Source organism: Euprymna scolopes, chromosome 43 (genome assembly GCF_053919585.1).
Source record: "Euprymna scolopes isolate OS-2025 chromosome 43, ASM5391958v1, whole genome shotgun sequence".
Classification (NCBI taxonomy): Eukaryota; Metazoa; Mollusca; class Cephalopoda; order Sepiida; family Sepiolidae; genus Euprymna; species Euprymna scolopes.
The window spans coordinates 48,755,141-48,777,589 of record NC_136524.1 but is presented as its reverse complement, the minus strand read 5'-3'; the positions used below and the strand labels follow the sequence as shown (position 1 = coordinate 48,777,589).

Here is a 22,449-nt window from a genome sequence, read left to right as displayed (position 1 = left end):
TCCACACATGCGCAAAAGACCACCGGAAATAGGTATAAAAGAAAGAATAATAAGCAGCTTCTTCCTTTTCGGACCAGCTTTCGAGCTGGTCGGTCTACGGACCGACTGCATGCCTCACACCACTTGCTACTATGTGGGGCAAAAAGCTAACAGACTGTACGTACACATTCTCACTCTTTCTCTCTCTATCTACTACTGGTCCCTGAGAACACCTTCGCGTAGCTGACTGCTAACTGACGTCAACCCTCTATCCTTTTCTTTGTTTACACGATGGACTGCCATTTCTCATTCTATCACATTACTCACTTCTCTTCCCACGCGCGAACAAATGATAGTGACCCGAACTTGAGATAAACACACATTTCCTTTTCTTTCTACAACACCAGTCCCGCAACGAACGATGGTTACACCCACGCGGACATGAACACATGTTATATCTAAAACATTCATTCTTTCAACAGTACATAAACAACACGTTTATCTTATCCATCAATTGAGTTTTTGTTTCCTTCAATTCCATTTGTTTCATTATTTTCTTGCGGCGAGTTAGGGTATTATTATATCCTGGTTCGCAACAGAAGTAATACAGCATGAGGGTTTGCTAACATGAAAAAATATGTAAAGAGAGAAATTGTGAAGTAAGGAATGACAGAAACGATGAAAGTATGTTTGTTTTTTTAAATTAGCTAATGGTTTTATGGGAGCTTATTGTCCCTTGATTGTCCTTAGATATAAAGAAAGGGATAAACAATAAAAATAAAATTGAAAACCATAACATAAATACAAACCTGTTACATAAATATGAAACAGGTTTTATTTGTGCTTACAGGCAATACACAGAAATATGTTAGAGAGTTCTTTTGATCATCCACTCAATAACGATCGCTGATCCCAGCATTGTATGCTGTGGATTTCTTTTCTTTCATTTCTTTTCTGGCCATATTGTCTTCACTCATATTGGCGGCTGCCACGGATCGGAGCACACAGGTTAACAAGTATAAAAGAATAAAATAAAAACAAAACAAAAAATACAAACTCTGACACATTCTAAAAATATCAGTTGCACTCTGGGTGTGTGTGTGTGTGTGTGACACCATCGGCCATCTACATGCTAAGGTCTATATCTACTTAGTCTTTTGAGGCTTCTTTGTCATCGGTTGACGTCAGCTCATCTTGATCTACTCAGAGCCACAACCTGTCTTCAACTGTGTCCAACTCACAGATGTTGTCAACTGTTGCAAACCCAAGATTGTCCATAAACTGTTCCAAATCGCATATTGCCACTCCTGAAACTAACACTAAAATATATCTATCGTTATATATGGTCTTTTGTCCACCATACCTTGATTAATATTTCAGCTTCTTTGTGTATAACATAATATTCCTGGTGAATAACTTCCTCTGGGCATGTGTGTGTCTGACACAATCAATCCTTTACATGCTAAGATCCACAATTATATAGTCGTTTGCTCAGATCATGTTCATCAGTTTATGTCAGCTTATCTTAATCTGCAAAATGCGGGTCAAAACCGGCCAAAGATGATAAAACAGCCTCCAAGTAACAATGGCCTATCCTATCAAATATTTTGGACTGATCTAAATTGATCAATGCAGCTTCTAAGTTGACTTTTGCAATGATCAAGCATATCTAATGCAAGTTATCCTGAATAGTCCTACCCTTCCCAACGCAAGTCTGATATCAGACCAGACAGAACAACTAAAAGACAGTTGGCTAATAGTCTTAACCAAAATCTTTAAAAATTAAAACACAAGCTCCGACACTTTCTGTAAATATCAGTTGCATTCTGAGTGTATGTATGACACCATCTACATGCTGAGGCCCACATCTTATCTTTCTGTTGAGGCTGTATTTGTCAGTTAGTGTCATCTTACCCACCTAAAGCTTTTTCTATTTGGTACAAGCTACAACCTGCTTTCAATTGTGTCAAACTCACAACTAGCCTCAATTCAAAACTATCTTCAACTGTTGCAAACTCAAGACTGTCCGTAAACTGCCTCCAGCTGTCGTAAATTGTTGCACAACTCATCGCCACTTCTAAAACTAACCCCAAACATATTGACTTATTGTCTGATCCTTTTGTCCCAAATCATCGCCACACTTTGATTAACAATCCTAGTTTTGCTTTCTTTTGTGTTCCTTTGTGAACAACTTATACCTTTGTTCTGTTGATAAACTTGTTTCCACTTGCTTTTGTTGTATTTTTCCTTTTCTATTTTAAAATTCTAACACTTTTAGAGGCGGGGGGGGCAGTGGGACAGGGTGCGGGAGTATTACAGTTTTGTGTACAATTATTTTGACAGGAGTATAGTCAGCTTATATGAACTCCTAATTGCTCTTACACGTAAACAAAAGAGATTAATGAGACAAAAAGAATTTAGAAAAAAACATACATTTACATTAAAAAAAGAAAATAACGATTTGATCAGAGATAGGTTGGCTGGCAAATAATTTTTAAAAGTCATCCAATGCCTGTTAGCATATAAAGCAGGATAACAACGGTATGTAAGTTTAGTATACTGTTCTGATAATAACTATTGCGTGTGTGTGTGTGTGCGTGCGTGTGTGTGAGTGTGTGCGTGTGTGTGTGAGTATGTGTGTGTGTGTGCGCGTGTGTGCGCGCGCGTGTGTGTGTGTGTGTGTGTGTGTGTGTGTGTGTGTGTGACACCATCGACCTTCAAGATACGCTATCTTTTGCTGTTTCAGTGTCATCCAAAATATTGCGGACAGTCCACCAGCTTCCAAATACATCATCGCAAAAGATGATTCAACAACAACCTTAGAGGAAATTGTGAAAGTAAGTATTATTTATTTTACCTCTTTTGTATGCTTACTGGCACTGCCAGGATTTGTCTTCTCTCTTTGATAAGGGGTTATTTTATTCCTGATCGCCTAAGGCGCTCCCACTTGGGAATGTCAAGGCATTCTTTTTGCAGGCCAGAATGCTTTTTTATTGGGGCGCTAGCTCTTCAATCCCACTTTCCTAACCCTTGTATCACACCTTCCTGTGATGTGAGAAGAAATAACTAATATTACTTTATACTTCCTGCCTGTTATCATACAACAGCGTCTTGTTTATTTTACGCCATTGTTTAGATTATTATTGTTGTATCCTGTAAGATCTTTCAAGTTGCTCTGGTTGGTAATAGAGAGCAGACAAGGCAGTGTTGCATCGTATTGCTCTCCTCTCCACATTCACAGATGGTTGGGGCCGTTTTGTAGCCCCATCTGCTCATAGTGAGAGTTGAAGACATAAAAATGGACTTGAGAGAAAGAGGGATAAATAAAGACCTGGTCAGAGATAAGTTAGCTTAAAAGACAATTTCTTAAAACTGTCTAATACATGCCAGCATGTAAAATGGACATTTAACCGATGATGATGATGATGATGATGATGATGATGATGATGATGATGATTCATTTCATATGAATCAGATGATTATTGTTGGCATTCATTTCCGTGATATCTTTCTAGTTAGAATTCTTTCTAGAAGGACTGTGTACTTACAGAAGGGACTACGTGAAGGTTACCAACATTCCTAAGTGAAAATGTTTCTGTGGAACAAACTGGATTTGAACTTGGCAATCCAGGTTGTCAGTTTGTGTCATTAACTAAGCCACCGTCACCATCCTGATGATGATTATAATGACAAATTTCACTCTCTACTTAATGCCCCTCAATCTGATGATGATGATAGCGATGACGACTAAGTTGTAATAAAAATAAACAATTTTATTAATACAGAATGTAGCAACCATTAGTGGATATGAATTAAGAGTTCTTTGAGATTATTTTCTTCTTTTTTTGTTTTTCATTGAGTCACAAGATTAGTGTAGGAAATAGTAATATGTACATTTTAGGGCATATTGAACTCACAAATGTATACTCCATTCAGGGGAGATAATTTTAACTACATTAGTTTCTGCAGAGAGATGTTGTCATATATATATATATATATATATATATATATATATATATATATATATATATATATATATATATATATATATATTCCCTGCTGCGACCCTGTTCCATCTGGAATATATGATCTGCTTGGAGTAGATCTACTGTTGAATGTAACAGTTGTATCTGTTGCCTACAGATTATTTTGTGGTTCTTGTCCCACTGCAATGCATAAATACCACCCTGTACTGAGGCAGAACAGACCAAACCTGCGACGATATACATTCACATTAGACCCTCTGCATAATCACACTAATGTTTGCTCAGAGATGTACTGGTGATCTCCTTTCACATTGTGTTCGGCAGTCCTGAATGTACTGCCTCAGAATTGTGTGAATGAACATGTATCACTGTCACATTTCCGAAGTTCTGTATTGTCTAACTATCATGATGTTCCTAAGTTTTATGCATTTCCCTAATTAGTTTAGTAGCCTCTGTCTATTGCTAATGGTTTTTAAGACCATGGCTTAATGAAGGAATAAAAAAAAAAAATGAAGAATGTTCTTTTGTGAACACAGTGTAATATGAGTTCAGATATAGTTTAAAATATGAAAGAGTCATAAATAAACTGAAGATAATTATGTAGGGTAATAACGATGTTTGGCCAGGGAAATGTTCATTTCTATAGTACCTTTCAATGTACTAGCAACAGGAAATGAAAAAAATTAAAATGAAATTGCACCACAAACTCTACTCAGGTCTAACTGGCTTCCTCCAAAGGAAGAAGTTCCATGGGAGTATAAAATTCACAAGTAGTCCCCAGTTACATGTATATTCCCCATTAGGAGAGTTGATAATGTTAAGTTTTTGCAACATACAGTGCTTGGTAGCTCCAAATTAATCACCCATCTGGTACTCCCAAATTGGTCACCCATCTGATATTGTCAAATTTGTCACCCATCTGGTGCTGTCCAGACTCAACATTGCTTAACTTCAATGATCTAATGAGAACCGGTGTGTAAATGTGATTATACTGTATATCAACAGGAGATGACTGAATCTAAATTCTTTAGTGTACACAAAACGGGTTAAAGTTTTGATAGATGCGGGTGTAGCGTCTACCCGGGAATTTATTTTGTCAGGACATTTGAACATTTCACCGTTTCCGGAGAGCTCCGAAAAAAAGGCGTGGCGCCAAAATTCAAGAACTCTCTCGACCTCTTTTTTGCTCGGCACCCGAAGAGTTAAGATGCGTTACTGTCACGCTCCGTCGCTTGTGCGCAACAGCCGCAACACACTTGTGCTGATCTCCCATTGATGAAACAATACACAAAAAGAAAGAAAAACATTCTTATCTTTCCTTCAGCTCCTTACTCGACGCATTTCCTAAAAAAATTAATTTCCAACGCGACGTCAAAAAACATTGAACCGGTCAAGAAGGATTTCTTTTCTTTATTTTCGGACTAAAAAACAACACGAGTGAGATATTCCAGGCAAATAAATTCACATATATTACAAAGAGCTAAGTCTGATGATTTGTTTGTTTTTAATTGATTTTTCCAAATGTTTACTTTCGTATAAATGTTTTGAAAAATTAATCGTAAGTGAGATGCTCGTTGTTTTTGCCCAGCGAGCAACCCCGCTTCACGGGTGACCTTTTAATTTTTTCTTATTTTTCTAGAGGTAGGGAGTCATCAGAAAAGTTGAGGAATAGATTACACATTCGCAAAATAGTTGATGTTTTGCACTAGAATAGGTTGTTGTGATATGAACATGTTGAAAGGATGGATGATGCAAATCTAGTCAGTGAATGTAATTTTATCGAGGTTGATGGATTTAGAGGGAGAAGTAGACCAAGTAAGACATGGAGTCAGCTAGTTAAGGATGACCTTAGGAAGTTAAGATCAGGACCACGTCTTGCACAAGACTGAAAGCCCTGAAGGATGTGACGTGAAGGGAGGAAGTACATGGCAAAGAAGTGTGATCGAATTTACTCCCTTTTGGGTTTACTATATCAAATTGACCAGCCGTCTTTTCTGAAATCCCCCCATCAATCTCTACAAGGGTGGATTGTGGAAATTGAAGCTTATCTAGATGTACAATGCTGTAAATGCATGACAAAACTAAACTTCAATATTGCATTGTGAAGAAAACATTACTGTTTTTCTATTGGATTTTTTTGTTCTTTTTTAATAAAATATTTTTGTGTTATATTTTTATTAATTTTGTTTTCTTTTTTAGAAAATAAGTGTGATGCTGACGACTGGAAAGATTATCTATATGAAACCTGAAGAAGCTCTTCTTAACAATTTACTTACCGTAAGAATTATTTATTTCTTCATTGAAAAAAAAAAAAAAAAATACAGTCAATAATCAATGTAACTGAATGTTTTAAATTGATTTTGCAGCAAACCTTAGGAAATAATGTTGTCAAAAATGTGACCAAACCCCTTCTATTTAAAATTCTTACCAATCACATAACATGCACGCATCACTTCTGACTGACAATAACCGTCAATAACGCCAGATGTATCCTTTTCACGATGGACTTACCCCTCAGGGTTAATACCACCAGAAAAATGAAGAGAGAAAAAATGAAACCTAAACAACAAAAAGACTTCTTTAAAAAAGTTGTTTTATACTGAAAAAAAAAAATTTTTTAATCATTTAATAAAATATTTTATAAAATTGGTTTTCTAAAATTTTCAAATAAACTTTACAAAATAATGTTTTCAAAGATGTGACCGACTCTTTCTACATAAATACTAGCAGGGCTACCCGGTGTTGCCCAGGAACAAAAGTGTAACCTATTTCTATTAAAACTTCTCTCTCTCTCTCTCTCTCTCTCTCTCTCTCTCTCTCTCTCTTTTTCTCTTTCTTTACCTCTCTTGACATGTCTCTCTATCTTTCTCTCCAAAGCCACATCTTCTCTGCCACTCAGACCATTTCTCTCTAGCTAAACACACACACGTGCGCACACACACACACGCACACGCACATACGTGTGCGTGCACACACACACACACACACACACACACACACACACACACACACACACACACACACACACCTCTTCTTCATTTAATTTCCCAAGTAAATGAGTCAGCATTTTCTTTCCATATTAGTACATAACACTGAAAAACTAACCCATCCCTGGGGACATCTGGCTCAGTTGATCCCCCAAAGAATGAATAATTTTTTTTTAATTGTAGATATTATTCATCCCGCATGACACTAATCAAGAATATATCAACTTTATGAGTGTTTGTTTTGTAGTTTAAAATAAAAAATTTAGCTGGACATAGAAACACACATGCACACAGGCAACTGGCCATTATATAATAGATTTAGATGTCTTTCCCTCTGGCAGAGAGCAACCCTAGCAAGGTAGCTTGATCACACAATGATCAACCACACTCCGCGATGTATTAATTCCGGCCAAACCTTTTAGAGATCACCCAGAGACCCTTTAAGAATTTTTAGAGTAAGTAGAGATCTTCCAAGCACACATAAAGAAAGAGATCTTCTCTTCCACCTCTGTAAACTTAACACTGAGCAAGGCTATCTTCATTTCAAGATACACTCGTGAGCAAAAAAAAAAAAAAAAAATGGGCCAAACAAAGTTTATACATTTTATTGCACTAAATGCTATATCAAACAAAGAACAATTGAACAAGGAAACTTAAACGAGACTAATAACACAGAACAAGACATTTACTTTAATAAATGCTTAGGATGGAATCGCATTCCCTTTTGATTTCTTTAAAAGATCAATCCTTTTAGACATGCTCTCAACCAAAGTGGAACACTGTGAAGAGGAGATACTATTCCATTCGTTTTGCACAGCTTCACACAGTTTGTCATTGTTCTTAAAAGTTCTTTCGGCCAATGCATGAGATATTATGAACCAAATATTCTTGATTGGGTTTAAATTGGAGCTTTGGTCCAGTAAAAAATAATTGTAACTAAAAACAGAATTTTTCGAAATTGAAATTTTTCACTGTAAATCAACCCTTTGGAAGATCGAAATCAAGGGGAGATAACTACATTCTACTATTAGAGTTGCTTTTTTCCTTCACTGTAAATTAATCCTTTGGAAGATCGAAATCAGGGAGAGATAACTGCATTCTACTATTTAAGTTACTTTTTTTCACTGTAAATTAACCCTTTGGAAGATCGAAATCAGGGAGAGATAACTGCATTCTACTATTTAAGTTGCTTTGCGTAGAATCCAATGACACTATTTTTCAGGTCGGCCATCTTGCTTCTTCTCAATATATACTGCACGCTTTTTCCCAAAAAATCAGCTCTAGCACATCTTCTACTGGACCATTTTTCAAGATTTTTGGAATTTATACTAATTTTGACATGACATGCAAGTATGTAATAATGTTTTTCCCCCGAAACACCTTTGTTCAAAAATACACGATTAGTTCAGACGACACACTGTAGTAAAGTTGTACCGAAAAATGAAAATAATAATAATAATAATAATAGTGATCAGGTTTAGATTTTCTATACTAACAATAGTTTTATTTTACTGTTGTTTATTTTAAATTATAGAAAACTACTTTTTGCAACTGAATAATTTTTGCTAACTCTTAGTTGTTATAGATATGTATATAAATACATATATATACACATGGATAAAATACATGATATATCATATAATGAAACAAAAAATCTTCACTTTTCTGAAGGTGTTTGTTGATCCAAATGAAACCAGTAAAGCTCTCCTTTTTCATAATTTATTTCTGTGTTTAATTTGTTTACCTGTTGTTGTTTTTTACATATGCATATATCTAACATATAAGTCATCTTGTCAAGTTTTTATAGTCAGGCTCAAATAGTATTTAAGCTAATAAATCAAACTTTGCTTCTGATGAGACAATTTTCACTTGTTATTGCTGTACCATGTTATTAATAATATAATAATGTACTCCATTATAATTCATTAAAAAAAAATCTCAGTTTCAACAACTATGCTGTTTTATATACGTTTCAATAGAAACTTTTATTAAATGTATCTATGGAAGATATAGTCAGACATTATTATTTTTTTTTTTTATTACAATTTCACCCCAAACAAGGTGCATTGCCACTTTGGTGTAGGGGGCTACTATCAGGGGCAGCAACTACTGGCGCACTATGTTGCACTTGAACTTCTGCATGTCAGTACAGTTGGGGAAGCAGGAACTTGGAATGGAATTCCAGAGTCTAGCGGTTCTGGGGAAGAAACTACTGGAATAGAAAGATCTTCTACATCTAGGGATCTCTACTGTGTGGGGGTGGGATTTAGCTGCCTATCGGGTTTGTCGAGGGTGTCTACGTCATGGGGGCACAAGTGTCTGCAGTTTGTCAGAGTATTCACCATTAAAATACTTGTAGAACAGGCAGAGGCATACAACGTTTTGTCGATGGGACAGAGGCTGAAGCTTAGATGCCAGTTCAGGGCCTATCAGATTGGCGACTCTTTTCTGAACCTTGTCTAGGAGCGAGAGACTAGTAGCAGATGCACCAGCCCAAATGTGACAACAATACTTCATACATGGGCGAATGGTGGCCTTATAGAGGTACAGGATACTTTCAGGTGTCAGTAGTTTTCTAGCACGGTAGAGAGAGCCTACCTTTTTCTCAGTGGCCCTGGCAATGTTTTCAATATAATTGTTCCAACCCATGTTTCCTGTGAACGTTAGGCCAAGCAGTTTGAAAGATGTACTCTTAGACAGGGAGTCACTGGCCATTGACACTATGATAAAAAAGGTTCCCTCTCATAAGAAAAGAACAACATATTTTAAAAGGTATTTAAAGAAACATCTAAATTTCAATAATGGACTTATCTGTGTCTCTGGGTTGTAAAAATTGTATTAAATTAAAAGTTTCTTTTTATTTTCTTCTTTTATTTTAAAAGTATAACATAAAAATGTTAAATATGCTTTATTTTTATTAGCAAAAATAATATTTCCAGAGTTTAAAAGCATTGATATTTTTAAACTCATAACAGTTAGAAATAAAAAATAATGCATATTTTTTTTAATGAATTTATTTATTACTTTAAATTCTAATTTTTGGTATATACAGTGTCCTCATCAAAAAAGAAATACAGACTTACCTTTTTTTTTTTTTTCTTATGTGTTTGTTCATAATTTTTTACAGCAACTTGATTTCGATATGCTTCAAGTGAATCTCTCAATGGACGCCATCTTTGTGAAGGAGAACATGAAAATAAATTGGGTTTCAGAATTAGGACTCGCAGAAAACATATCTCAGATTGTAAAAGAGTACAAAAACGAACGGAAATTGATGGTATGTATGGAACAAAAAACATCGACGTTTGACAAATTTCCCAGAAAAAGAGATTTTCATGAATAAGATTTCAATTTATTTGTGTTAGTTTTTTATGCCCAGAGTGCATAAAAAACTAACACAAATGTAGGATTTGCATAACTTAATAGACAGTTTAAATGTACGTATCTTAAAAATATTAATTCCATTAAATGTAATCTTCGTTTTATTGAACATACCCTTATTGAGTGTATACTTATATAGTGTAGCCTTATTGAGTGTTCCCGTATTGAGTGTACATTATTGCATGCATACATATTGAGTGCCCCCATATTGAGTGTACCCTTACTTAATGTACCTTTACTGAGTAAATTCTTATAATGTACCCTTGTTGAGTGCACTCTTATTGAGTGTACCCTTATTTAATGTACCTTTACAGAGTACACTCTTATAGAATGTACCTTGTTGAGTGCACTCATTGAGTGTATCCTTATTGAGTTCCCCCATATTGAGTGTACCCTTATTTAATGTACCTTTACAGAGTACACTCTTATAGAATACACCTTGTTGAGTTGAGTGTACTCTTATTGACTGTACCCTTATTGAGTGCCCCCATATTGAGTGTACCCTTACTTAATGTACCTCTATAGAGTGCACTTATAGAATGTACCCTTGTTGAGTGCACTCTTGTTGAGTGTGCCCTTATTGAGTGTACCCTTATTTAATGTACCTTTACTGAGGGCACTTTTATAGAATGTACTTTTGTTGAGTGCACTCTTATTGAATGTACCTTTATTTAGTGTACCTTTATTGAATGCTTTTTTATTGCTTGTACCTTTATTGAGTTCACCCTTATACAATGTTTCTTTATTGGGTGCTCTTTTATTGCTTGTATCTTTATTGAATGTACCCATTATTGAATGTACCCATTATTGAGTGTACCCTTTTTAATGTACCCTTATTGAGTGTATGCTTATTCAAAGTATTCTTATGGCGGGCACCCTAGAAATGTGCAGATCGTATTTTAAGAACAAACGCATCCTTGATGTGCTAAACATTATGTCGTTACTTATTTTTTCAACTCATTTTCTTTAATGTTGGAAATAAAAAGATGTATTTAAAAAATCCACTATTTAATTGCATTAGTCTTGATCAACTTATATTTTCAGCCATTACGTGTTTGTGTCTTTGGTCCCCCTGGTGTTGGGAAATCGACGGTTGCGGAACAATTGTGTAAACATTACAAATTACATCATCTCAAATTGAAAGACATTATTGATGAATACATACAAAACTTGGTTGGTATAAAAAACACCGGGTTTGTATTACTGTACACATAGATTCGAAAAAGTTGTCAAAAAACAAATATATAACAAATAAATGTTATCAAAGGCAAGATAAGTTACTTTTCTACCAAACTGGATATATTTTTCGTGTTTTTATTCAATGTAACATGTTTATTCAGCTCAAAAACCATACAGTGTTTACCGATGTATTGAAACATTCAAAATGGCGTCTGATTCTCTCCTTAACACGGTAAGTTTGGGAAAAGGCGTTATAAATAAAAAACTGGATAAAATACTGTTAAAAACTCGCTCAATATATGTTACCGTGACATAGGTTGACATATATTCGGCGGATTTTTAAATAGTATTTTGTATAGTTTTTTTATTTATAACACCTTTTCCCAAACTTACGGTGTTAAAGAGGGAGTGAGGCGCCATCTTGAATTTTCCAATACATCGGTAAACACTGTATGTTTTTCGAGTTGAATAAATATGTTACATTGAATAAAAACACAAAAAATATATCCAGTTTGGCAGAAAAGTAACTTATCTTGCCTTTGATAACATTTATTTGTTATATATTTGTTTTTTGACAACTTTTTCGAATCTATGTGTACAGTAATACAAACCCAAAACACCACATTCGTTTATGTTTCTGAATTTTTGAGATTTGTATTATTTGGATTCTTCAAACTACTGTTTTCAACTTCAGTGTTATTTATTTACTAGGATTTATAGCGTAGTGGATAAAGTATTTAGTAAAAGTTCAGTTGTAAGTTACCCTCTTCTGGAGATTGAGGGCCCTCTCAAAAATACAATTGTGAATTTATCAACTAGAACTTCTACCCAGTCATGGCTGATGGAATGAGAACATGCTATTCCGTACAGATCCCCTAAAGAAGGTTGGAGGTTACATCGACCAAGACGTTGTGATGAGAACCGTAATCTGAAGAATTCAAATAAAACAAAACATCTTCGTTCATGTCCTAAATTATATTGTTATTTTTAAAAACTTTTTTGACTGGAGCAAATTCGTTTCGATTAATTTTACCAAATTCTCATTATTTCTTTGATTTTGATTTTGGAACTTAAATTTAATTATTATGGTATGATCTGGTTATGAAATTATCAATTGAATCGATTTTGTTATAAAAGTCTAACTAATTGTTGTTAAGGTATAAATGGTGTTTTTATCTTATGTAAAAAAAAAAATTAAAAAATGCATTTTAAATAAAAGGACAATTACATAATTATCTTAATTTCCTTAATTTTACGGTGGTTAAGACATCCATCTACGGCATTTGAAAAAAAATTAAAAAAACGTAGTAGCAGAGAGACATCCTAGTCATGACCTGGATGTGCCCCCCCCCCCCAAGAGTATAAGGAGTTAAGGGCCAAAACACTTGATTGAAGGGGTTTTCTCTTCTAAGGACTCTCTCTGCTGTTTAGCTCTCCATTTGAGTTTCCTTCCACTGTTTCATGTCAAAATGAGTAAGAAATCCAAAAATCATGAATAATGATAGAGTAGAAGATCTGCTAAAATCATACTTTATAAAAAAGAACATTGTTATTAATGATCCACCATTTTTAATTTGAAATACTAAAGGTTAAGTGAAAACAAGGGAGATAAGTCTGTTTCTCATACAAAACAGGGCACAATAGGAGAACCATAAAACTTATAAAATGATTGGATGTAAATTGCTTCAAAAACTTTCAATCATTTCTTTTAATAGATGAGAATTTGGTAAGAATTTTAAAGTCAGTTTAAATGATACAACAGCTTACAAAACGTTTTTTTTTTCATGTTAGTGAATCTAATTTCATGACTATTTTTTTAAAAATAGCATTTTTAAAAAGTTCACTTTAATGCATTATGCTATTGCATTTTTGATTTCAACATGAAATAGTATGGTCTTTGTGAGTGGTAAAACATCAACATGAAGAAAAAATTGGATGAAAACGATTCTGTATAGATCAACAAATATAATTTTTTTATTATATAATTACAACTGAAAAATAATATGTATAATTCAGAAAGATTTCCAACATTTCAACTTCATCTGACTATATTAGTGGGAGGGGGGCAGAATAAGAGTAGAGGTCCGGTAAAGACAAAGAAAGTTATATGGTGTCATGAGTAGAGTGAAAAACTACATATTAGTCATCCTCATTCACTCCTGGGCAACGTCAGGGCTTCCTGCTAGTATATAATACTACCTCCGGTTGGAAATACTTGGTGCACAAAATTTTCAGTTTGGTCAGAAATACTTGGTGCATACAAGTTTCAAGTTTTATAAGGCAGTACTTTTGAAAGGAAATACAGGTTAACCAAATGATTATACTTAATCAAATTGACAATTGATTGTACGTACATTCTTACAATGTATGATTCAATAAATATACAAAAAAATAATGCAAAAAGCTAAAACATCTAACTAGTTATTCAATTGTGTTAATTTACTTTTCAATTCTTCTGATAGCAAAATTGAAGTGGGAAGTTTTCTTTTTCTTTCTAGCTGTGCTTTTGATATATGCTGAAGCCTGTAATTGTTGCCACCATCAGCCAAAATTATTTGTTCCATTGTCTCCTGCAATGTCAGGAAAATGTTGTTCAACTTTGATTTTTCTAATTCTTGAAAGGTAGTTTCAACTGCTTCAATTAATTCATCAATATTCTTTGGAGCCTTTTGGTGTTGAATTGATTGGATTGGATCGAAGTAACCTAGGTCAAGCACATTCAGATCCGGACTGTTTGCAGACTGGTTAACCAGTTCAATGTTCAGCCCTAATCTCTCCGATTCTTGTTTGAACATCAGGTCCATTGGATGTACGTGTGGCTTAGCATTGTCTTGTTGAATTATGATTCGTTGTGCAATGGATCCACTTGCCCATTTGTTCCGTGTGGAAACAAGGACCTTTTCAACAAGGAATTCACGAATCTGAATTTTCGTGATTGTATCCATGACTTTAGTTACCATTGTTCCAGCAGGCCTGTTTCTGCTGTTATGTTTAGCCACCTCTTGTTTGGCAAATAGCCAAATTCCAACCTTCCCGTCAAAGTAACGTTTGCGATGTGGATCCCAATGGGGTCAAGCCACGGCAACAAGAAACATTACCTTTGTAATGAAACGATTGCTTTTAATGGTTGTTAAAGGGTCATGTTCGTCTTTGCCTAAATAAAATTTCCTTGCATTTTGCGTCATGTAAAACCATTTCTCATCAATATGTATGACATCAAACATTTCTCTAAAAGTTCCTCGATTTAAATCCAACTGCGAACTGCAAAAATCAACGCGACATTTCATGTTTTCTATTGTGAAAAGTGGTTTTACAGCATTTGAATGTACCCGAATTTCGCCATCTTTCATCCTTGCAATCAACGTTGTCTTAGGTATTCCACATGCTTGAGCAGTAGACCTCAAAGTGGTTCTTTTTCTCAAGGGAATGGTGTTTATTTTTGCCAACTGTGAACTATAGTCCTTCTTTTTTCGGCCATAGAGAAACTTACGGCTCAAAGAATCCATTGGCACCGATATATCAGACGAACTGTCTAGTGCTTGTGACCAAATTCTGCCTACAGTATTTCTTCCTCTACCGAATTTTGTTGCAACATCTTTGATTGCACCTCATTCTAGGATGCGCCCTTTTGACCTTTGTAGCAACGCTTGCAGAACTGTTGTTTGTCTTGAATTTGTCAATTCTCTCTTATCACTTCTGTTTTTACCTTCCACATTGGCATCAACTACATTTTCCATATTTATATAGCCACTGCGGGTATTTTTAAAAATAGATTATATAACAGTCAACAAAGTAATGTGCATAGATTAAACTCTAAATCACTTTTAGAACAAAAACTGTTCTTTTTCAATTAAGCACGGTCTAAAGTACTACCAGTTACCCCCTAAAATATTGAAATGGTGCGTGACAAAACCTAAAACGCGGACAGTTTTAATTCTGCACCAACTATTTCTGACCAGAGGTAGTAATAAATATAATAGAATCAAGGAAATAAAGAAAGATGAGAAAAGAAAAGAATGAAAAAAGGAGAAAAAAGGAAATAATGGAATATGATAAAACAAAATAACGAAAATAGAAAAAACAAAGAAAAACAAAGAAAATAAAAAATGATGTAATAAATATGAGTACATCCGGGTTCTTCCTTCTTACAAGATTATGATTGGCTAGTTAAAGCCATACATATCGACTAGTGGACCCACCTAGGGCAGACATTATAAGGTACATTACAAGCCTCATGCTATGAACACCAGCTTCGACCACAAACACTCGTGCAGTAAAGTGTCTCACCAAATTACTCGAATAATGTAGTAAGACCCACTCAGCTAATTCAAATGATTTATATTCCTTTCATGGGACATATCAAAAAGAAAGCACCAGGAGGAAGGGACTAGTAAAGACAAAAAAAGCACTATGGTGTTATGATAGTGAAAAAGTACACAGTAGTGTTCCTCATTCAATTCCAGGAAATGTCGGGTCTTCCTGCTGACATGTGATAATTACCAAACTTTGTTGAGGATTTAGAAATGCACACATTTTAAAGTTTCCACTCATTCAGATTACATCAAATTTTCTAATGAGTTTTCAGTTCTTTTATACTCACAGTATTGGGATAAAATTGCCACTGTAAGTGATACAACACAAATATGAAGAAATAAATTCGATGAAAATGCTTCTGTATAGATCAAAAAATATAATGTTTTATTATATAATTATAACTGAAAAAGAATTGCTTACAGAGTGTAATCAATTGTAGTTACTGAGCGACATGACCATTGAATGTTGTTATTTCCATGAGATCTTGTAATATATGTGTATGTTTCCACTTTCAGTTACAAATAGACGAGATAGATTGGCTGTGGAGAGCTTGATATGGGGGCCTAAAACGGTTCCCTATTATCAGGTTTCAAACTGACGGTACCAATGACTCATCTAAACTTTCTGAAAATGAATAAATAAATAAATATATGAGGGCTGAGATATCCAAGAGGAGAAGAACCACACATTAGTGGAAGAAGCTAGCCCATAGAAAGGAGAGGACAGATTCAGCTTCGAACCAGACCCAGGCAGAGAGAAAGAAAAGCTACATCTGCAGCAACTGTGGCAGGTCCTGTGGCTCCTGCATCGGCCTGCACAGCCACACCACAAGCTGCAACCCCCCGACTGAATCAGGACGCGGAATTTCATGATCCCTCGAGATCGACAGAGCCAACAATATATATGTATATTTAAGGTTTCAATTTCAATAAAAATTAAATAAAACAATAATAAAAATAAAGAAACCCAATACATTAATCTACGTAACAAATAGTGATAGGAATAATAGGGTTAATAGTAAATTAATATTTAAAACATACCTCTTGTTATTTTCTGCTGTTTTCTATCCTGTTCTTATGGCATTCTCTCCTTTTTTATGCCATTCTTTTGGTTTGTTTTCTTTTTGAAAAAGAGAAGTATATTCTCGAAATTATCAAAGACATCTTACCATTCTAATCATATTAAATAGGAAGTTCATATTTACTGATTTATACAAGTGAATGATTTTGAAACAATGAATATACAAAGATTTATACGTTTAATAAGAGCTTTTGTTTGTTTATCTGTTTTTGTTCATACACCACTTCACCATCCCGGTTTTCTACCTTGCTAACAGCTTTCATGTACACTTGGATATTAATTTATTAATTACAAAGAAAACCATGTAATGTAAGAGTAATTCAATTCAAACAGGTGGAATTGGAACAACGCGGTCGCACAATCAATCAACAATCCGAAGAACAAATAATTGATGAAGAAGAAGACGCAAAAATCCAATCTGCAATTACCAAACTTGAAGAGATCAATGACTGCAAAGAGCAAAATAATCAGCGATTGGATGATGGTTTATTGATTATGATGGTAAGAGAAAAACTCTTATCCAAACCGTGTCAGAACCAAGGTTACATCCTTGATGGATTCCCCAAAACTGCTGAGCAAACAAAATTGTTTGAAGGTAAGTCATTATTAGGACTATGACAACAGCATATTCTTTTCATTGTTTTGCCTCTCGAGTGTGTATCTGTTGATATCTTATATGCTTTTAAATAGAGTGATGTGGTTCTAGGTTGATTAACAGTGTCTAGCTGTGTCGGATATATACTTGAGTCAAAACAATGATAAAAATATTCTGTGGTCATAGCCCTAGTTATTATATTTGTCAAAAGAAGTCTTCGTTTTTATAGGATTCATTTAGTTAAGAAGAAAAAGCGTTTACCATTAGCTCGATTATAAAAACAAACTTATAGGAGCTAATCTTGACATAAGCTGTAAGACCAACCCCTATAATTGGGGCTGATGTTGGGTAAGTGGTTAATAAAATGACACAGACTGATAACCTGGGTATGCCAAGTTCGAGTCCAGTTTGTCCATGGAACGTTTTTACTTAGGGATGTTAGCAACCTTCACGTTGTCCTCCTGTAAGTATCCAATGTTTTTCTAGAAATAATTCCAACTAGAAAGATATCAGGGAAACCAATGGCAATGATAGAATTATTTGATTCATACGGATCATGAAAGAATGAACTCCTATTTAGTGTATTCTTATTGAGGTCACCCTAATTAATGGTATCCTTATTGAGTGTACCTTTATTTAATGTACCTTTATTAAGTGTACCCTTATTTTATGTACCCTTATTGAGTCTATCTTTATTAATGTACCCTTATTGAGTGTACCCTTATTTAATGTACTCTTATTAAATATACTATTTTAATTGGAATTCATTGAGATGAGTATTATTTATTCATTTTATTTATTGCTGACTATTATCCTCATCTTTTCTTAGTTGTTTCATGGCGTTTCGTCCAATTATTCCTCTGGCCATCGTCAGGTTGTAACCGCGACAGATGGGAACTCTGAATCTCCTAACTGCATTCACTGCAATTACTGCCTTCCATCGTTGTTGTCGTCTCACCACGTTTTTGGCCAAGTAAGTTTCTGGCCTGCTTTGGGTAGGATTGAAACTGCTATCTTCAGACAATTCTCACCTAGAACCGTAGAGATTCAACATCTCAATCAACTGAGCCACGGCCCGTGGTGCAGTGGATAGAGACGTTGAATCTCTACGGTTCCAGGTGAGAATTGTCTGAAAATAGCAGTTTCAATCCTACCCAAAGCGGGCCAGAAACTTACTTGGCCAAAAACGTGGTGAGACGACAACAACGATGGAAGGCAGTAATTGCAGTCAATGCAGTTAGGAGATTCAGAGTTCCTATCCGTCGCGGTTACCACTTGACGAAGGCCAGAGGAATAGTTAGCTCTTATTAAATGTATTGATATTTAATGTACACTTACTGAACTTATCCTTAATTAATATACCCTTATTGGATGTACCCTTATTCAGTGTACCCTTATTTATTGTACTTTTATTGAGTGCATCCTTTAATAATAAAAAAAATATGTTGATTCTTTCTTAAATTTAACAGCAACTGGAGACGATGAAGAAGATGAGAAAGAATCCGGTGATGCTAAGATCATTATGCCTGAGTTCATATTTTCTTTGGAGGCAGACGATGAATTCTTGCAAAATCGTATCTGTATGCTTCCTGAAAGCGTGGTTGTAGGGACGCATAATACAGAAGAAGGATTCAGTCGGAGACTTGCAGAATTTCGCAGAAATAATACAGAGGACAACACCGTTCTGAACTATTTTGACGAACTAGAATTGCACCCAATAAAAATTGGTAAGGAAAAAGTTTTTTTGTTTTTTTTTTAAATTTTTTGAGATGTTCAAGTTTAACAAAGCACATGTATCCTTCCAAGCAAAGTAGTCTGGATTTCTGTATGCAGCCTAAATGTGTTTGTAAAATTGATTTGCCCATTGTTTATCTATATATCTATAAAAGTGAGAATGTGTGTGTGTGTGTGTATGTGAGGACACTTCTCAACCTATATACTCAACCTTCATACATAACAAATGTTTGATCTACAGACTTGAAATTTGGTAAATGGGATATTCAGATATGCAGAAAACTTTTTAACCCGTTTCCATCCTGAAAAAAGGGGCTGCTAAGGGGTAAAATTGAAAATTTCTTATGTGGGAGTCATTGGTTTTGATCTCTTTGCTAACTGTTTTATGAATGCCTATGCGTGAATGGTTCACATTACAGATTCCTTATGTTAAGGATAAGTAGTTTGCAAGCACCTTTTAAATTTTGTGTCATGCTGGTCTAATGGCTATCGTACTTGACTCACTGTCTTTAGGTTTTGGTTTCGATCTCAGCTCGAGTATTTTTTTTTTTTTTTTACTTACAAGAAGTGAACTGATTAGAGAAAAACATAATACCCACATGCACATGTGTTTCTGTATTGATTAAAATATAATATTTATGTGTGTTGTATGACCAGGAAACGACGGTATTTACTCCATCCCATGTAATGACTGCAAAAATCATACATAGGTGAGACACAGCAAAATTTTGAAATCAGACTAAGCGAACATAAAAGGGACATAAGAAATGCCAACCCCTTAAATGCACTCTTTTCCCACTGTGTCGAACATGGCCACTCTTTCGGCTTTGAACGTGCAAAAATCTTAAAATCCATCCCAGATAGAGCAAAACGGAGACTTATTGAATCTGCTTTAATTTCAAACATTAGCACCATCAAACAAAGAAAAGGATTTTATAATGTAGCCCCAATCATAGGTAATATAATAATAAATGAACAAAACATTAATTTAGATCCTGGTTGATGATGATAAAAAAAAAAAATGCATATATGTATATAACCCGACCCCCCCCCCCCTCCACACACTTGATATAAATTCTCTTTTCATCATGAAAATTTTTTTCTCTCCAGAACAGAAAGAGAATTGAACTTCTCCTCTTTCGCATGTGATATGACCGCTTTCCTGTACATCCTCGCCTAGAAATTCTGATGATGTCCTTTGAAATGGGGACGAAACGTTGATTTAATTTTGTTTTTACTCTTTTAGGTTTTTCCTTTTTATTCACATAACGTCTAAAGCATCATTTATATCTTGTTTTATTTTATTCAATATTTATGTGTGTTGTATGACCAGGAAACGACGGGCAGCCTGCTAGTATTCTATATTTCTGACACCAATGCTGTATTCTGTGTTTTCTTAACACTTACGTTTCCCCCCTCAGTCCTCCTCGTGGGGAGGCATATAAAGAAAAGTATAAATTATTGATAATATTAAAGACAAGGACAACGTGAGACAGGCTTAACTGAACAACAATACGCATTTATTAATGCAAAAACAAACAAAACATAACAACAAAAACAAGAAAGCAAAAGAATGTCTATTTGCCTTCTCAGCAAAATTGTGTTGTCAGTTCCACTGAGTCCTTCTCAGTCAGAGATTCATAAATTTTACGGTGTTTATTTTATTTTTTTTGTTTTTTATATTTTAATCTTTTTTTTCTTCTTTGTTTTGAATGAAAAATTATGATTAAAAATTAGTTAGGAACAGTGCTTTTTCTTTATTATCTTTCTATTTTATTAAGGTTTCAACCTCGTTTAGGTTAAAGGTAAATCACAGAAAAGTTAAAATGTTTTGTTGCAGTGTGGTACCTTTTTTGTAATATTTGTAAGTACAAGTAAGGAGAAGAACTAACGAGACGGCATTAATCTATGGAAGCCATTTTATTATATTATAAAGGGACGCAACTTGTACAGGTAAAACAACAAAATAAGAAATATCATGACGTCTCACTTTCATTAAAGAAATGAATGTTCAAGAAGAGGTTGCTATAGGTCATACCTTTTGATGGGTTTTATGACATGACCCAATCTTGTAATTGTTCCAAATGGTTAGCTGTTGCTGGATTGTGTTTTTTTGTGCAGGTCTGTGTGTTTCTACAGAGAGTATGCAGATGTTGGTGAGTGTGTTGGGAGTTTCTGCAGAATGTATGTTTGCAATGTTGGGTTATGTAAACTGAGTGTAATGCAAGGGTGAATCATGTAGAAATGTCTGCGTTGTATTAGGAAACTGGGTATCTTCCCTGAAATGCCTACAGTTTCTGCGATGTAGGACCAGGCTTCATTGCAGGCTTGTTTGATGACCGCTGGAGTCCATCTTTTCATGTCCTGATCTTCTACTCACACCTGTTGTCCTGCGCTGAGATTAGGGAGATCCTTAGCATGCTTATCATGTCTTTTCTGCAACAGCTGTTGCTGTAGTAGACGATCCTGAATTTTCTCTTTTTGGACATTTTGGTTTGGTGCATTTTGTGAGGAGATTGCTGACCAGCTTAAAATTAAAGAGTACTTCTCCTGGGGATCGGATAACATGATATATCGGGGTTAATTGGAGACATAATAGGCTCATATTTACATCCTGATTGCTTAGTATAGCTTTCTTTGTGGATGCTTTTATGGTCTGTATGCAGTGTTCTCCCATACCGTTCAAATGGGGGTACCTGGGAGAAGTGATATTGTGCTCAAAATTCTATATTTTAGCAAATTCTCTATAATGCTGAGAGCTAAACTGTGAGCCATTGTCACTGATAAGCCTTTTTGTTACTCCTTGTTCAGCAAAGATTTGTTTGATACAAGCGATTACTTCCTTGTTGGAGAATTCTTTTAGTTTGCAGATGAAAGGGTACTTTGAATAGTAATCCGCTATGAGGAGGCAATTAAGGCTGAAAATGTCAGTAGTTATGATTTGCCATGGTCATGCAGGGATCTCATGTGGTATGAAGGCCTGGAGTTCTTGACATATAACACATTGCTGTATTATCACGTCGATGTCACAATTGATGCCACTCCAGAAACCACAGATTTTGGCTCTTAGTTTACATTTGTCACTTTCTTGGTGCCAATAATGTAACTTTTCTAATATCTCCGGTTGCATTGATTTAGAGATCAGTATCCTGTTATTTTTTTAGCAATACACCCTTCTCAATAGAGAGCCATTTTGATAAAACCAGTATGGTTG

The 22,449-nt window shown here is 34.9% G+C and overlaps 1 protein-coding gene across 3 annotated transcripts in view; it reads left to right on the top strand.

The window, feature by feature from the left end:
- The window catches only part of LOC145268330 (adenylate kinase 7-like), a 107,186-nt gene that overhangs the window by 67,251 nt on the left and 17,486 nt on the right, over positions 1-22,449 (top strand). For 2 of the 3 annotated variants that reach the window (XM_080123821.1, XM_080123820.1), the window contains exons 8-13: positions 2,726-2,816; positions 6,165-6,242; positions 10,080-10,229; positions 11,378-11,506; positions 17,240-17,501; positions 18,971-19,228. In XM_080123821.1, the coding sequence (XP_079979947.1) occupies positions 2,726-2,816; positions 6,165-6,242; positions 10,080-10,229; positions 11,378-11,506; positions 17,240-17,501; positions 18,971-19,228 (968 nt within the window). The remainder of the gene's footprint in view (positions 1-2,725; positions 2,817-6,164; positions 6,243-10,079; positions 10,230-11,377; positions 11,507-17,239; positions 17,502-18,970; positions 19,229-22,449) is intronic. The other variant, XM_080123822.1, reaches the window with a different exon arrangement.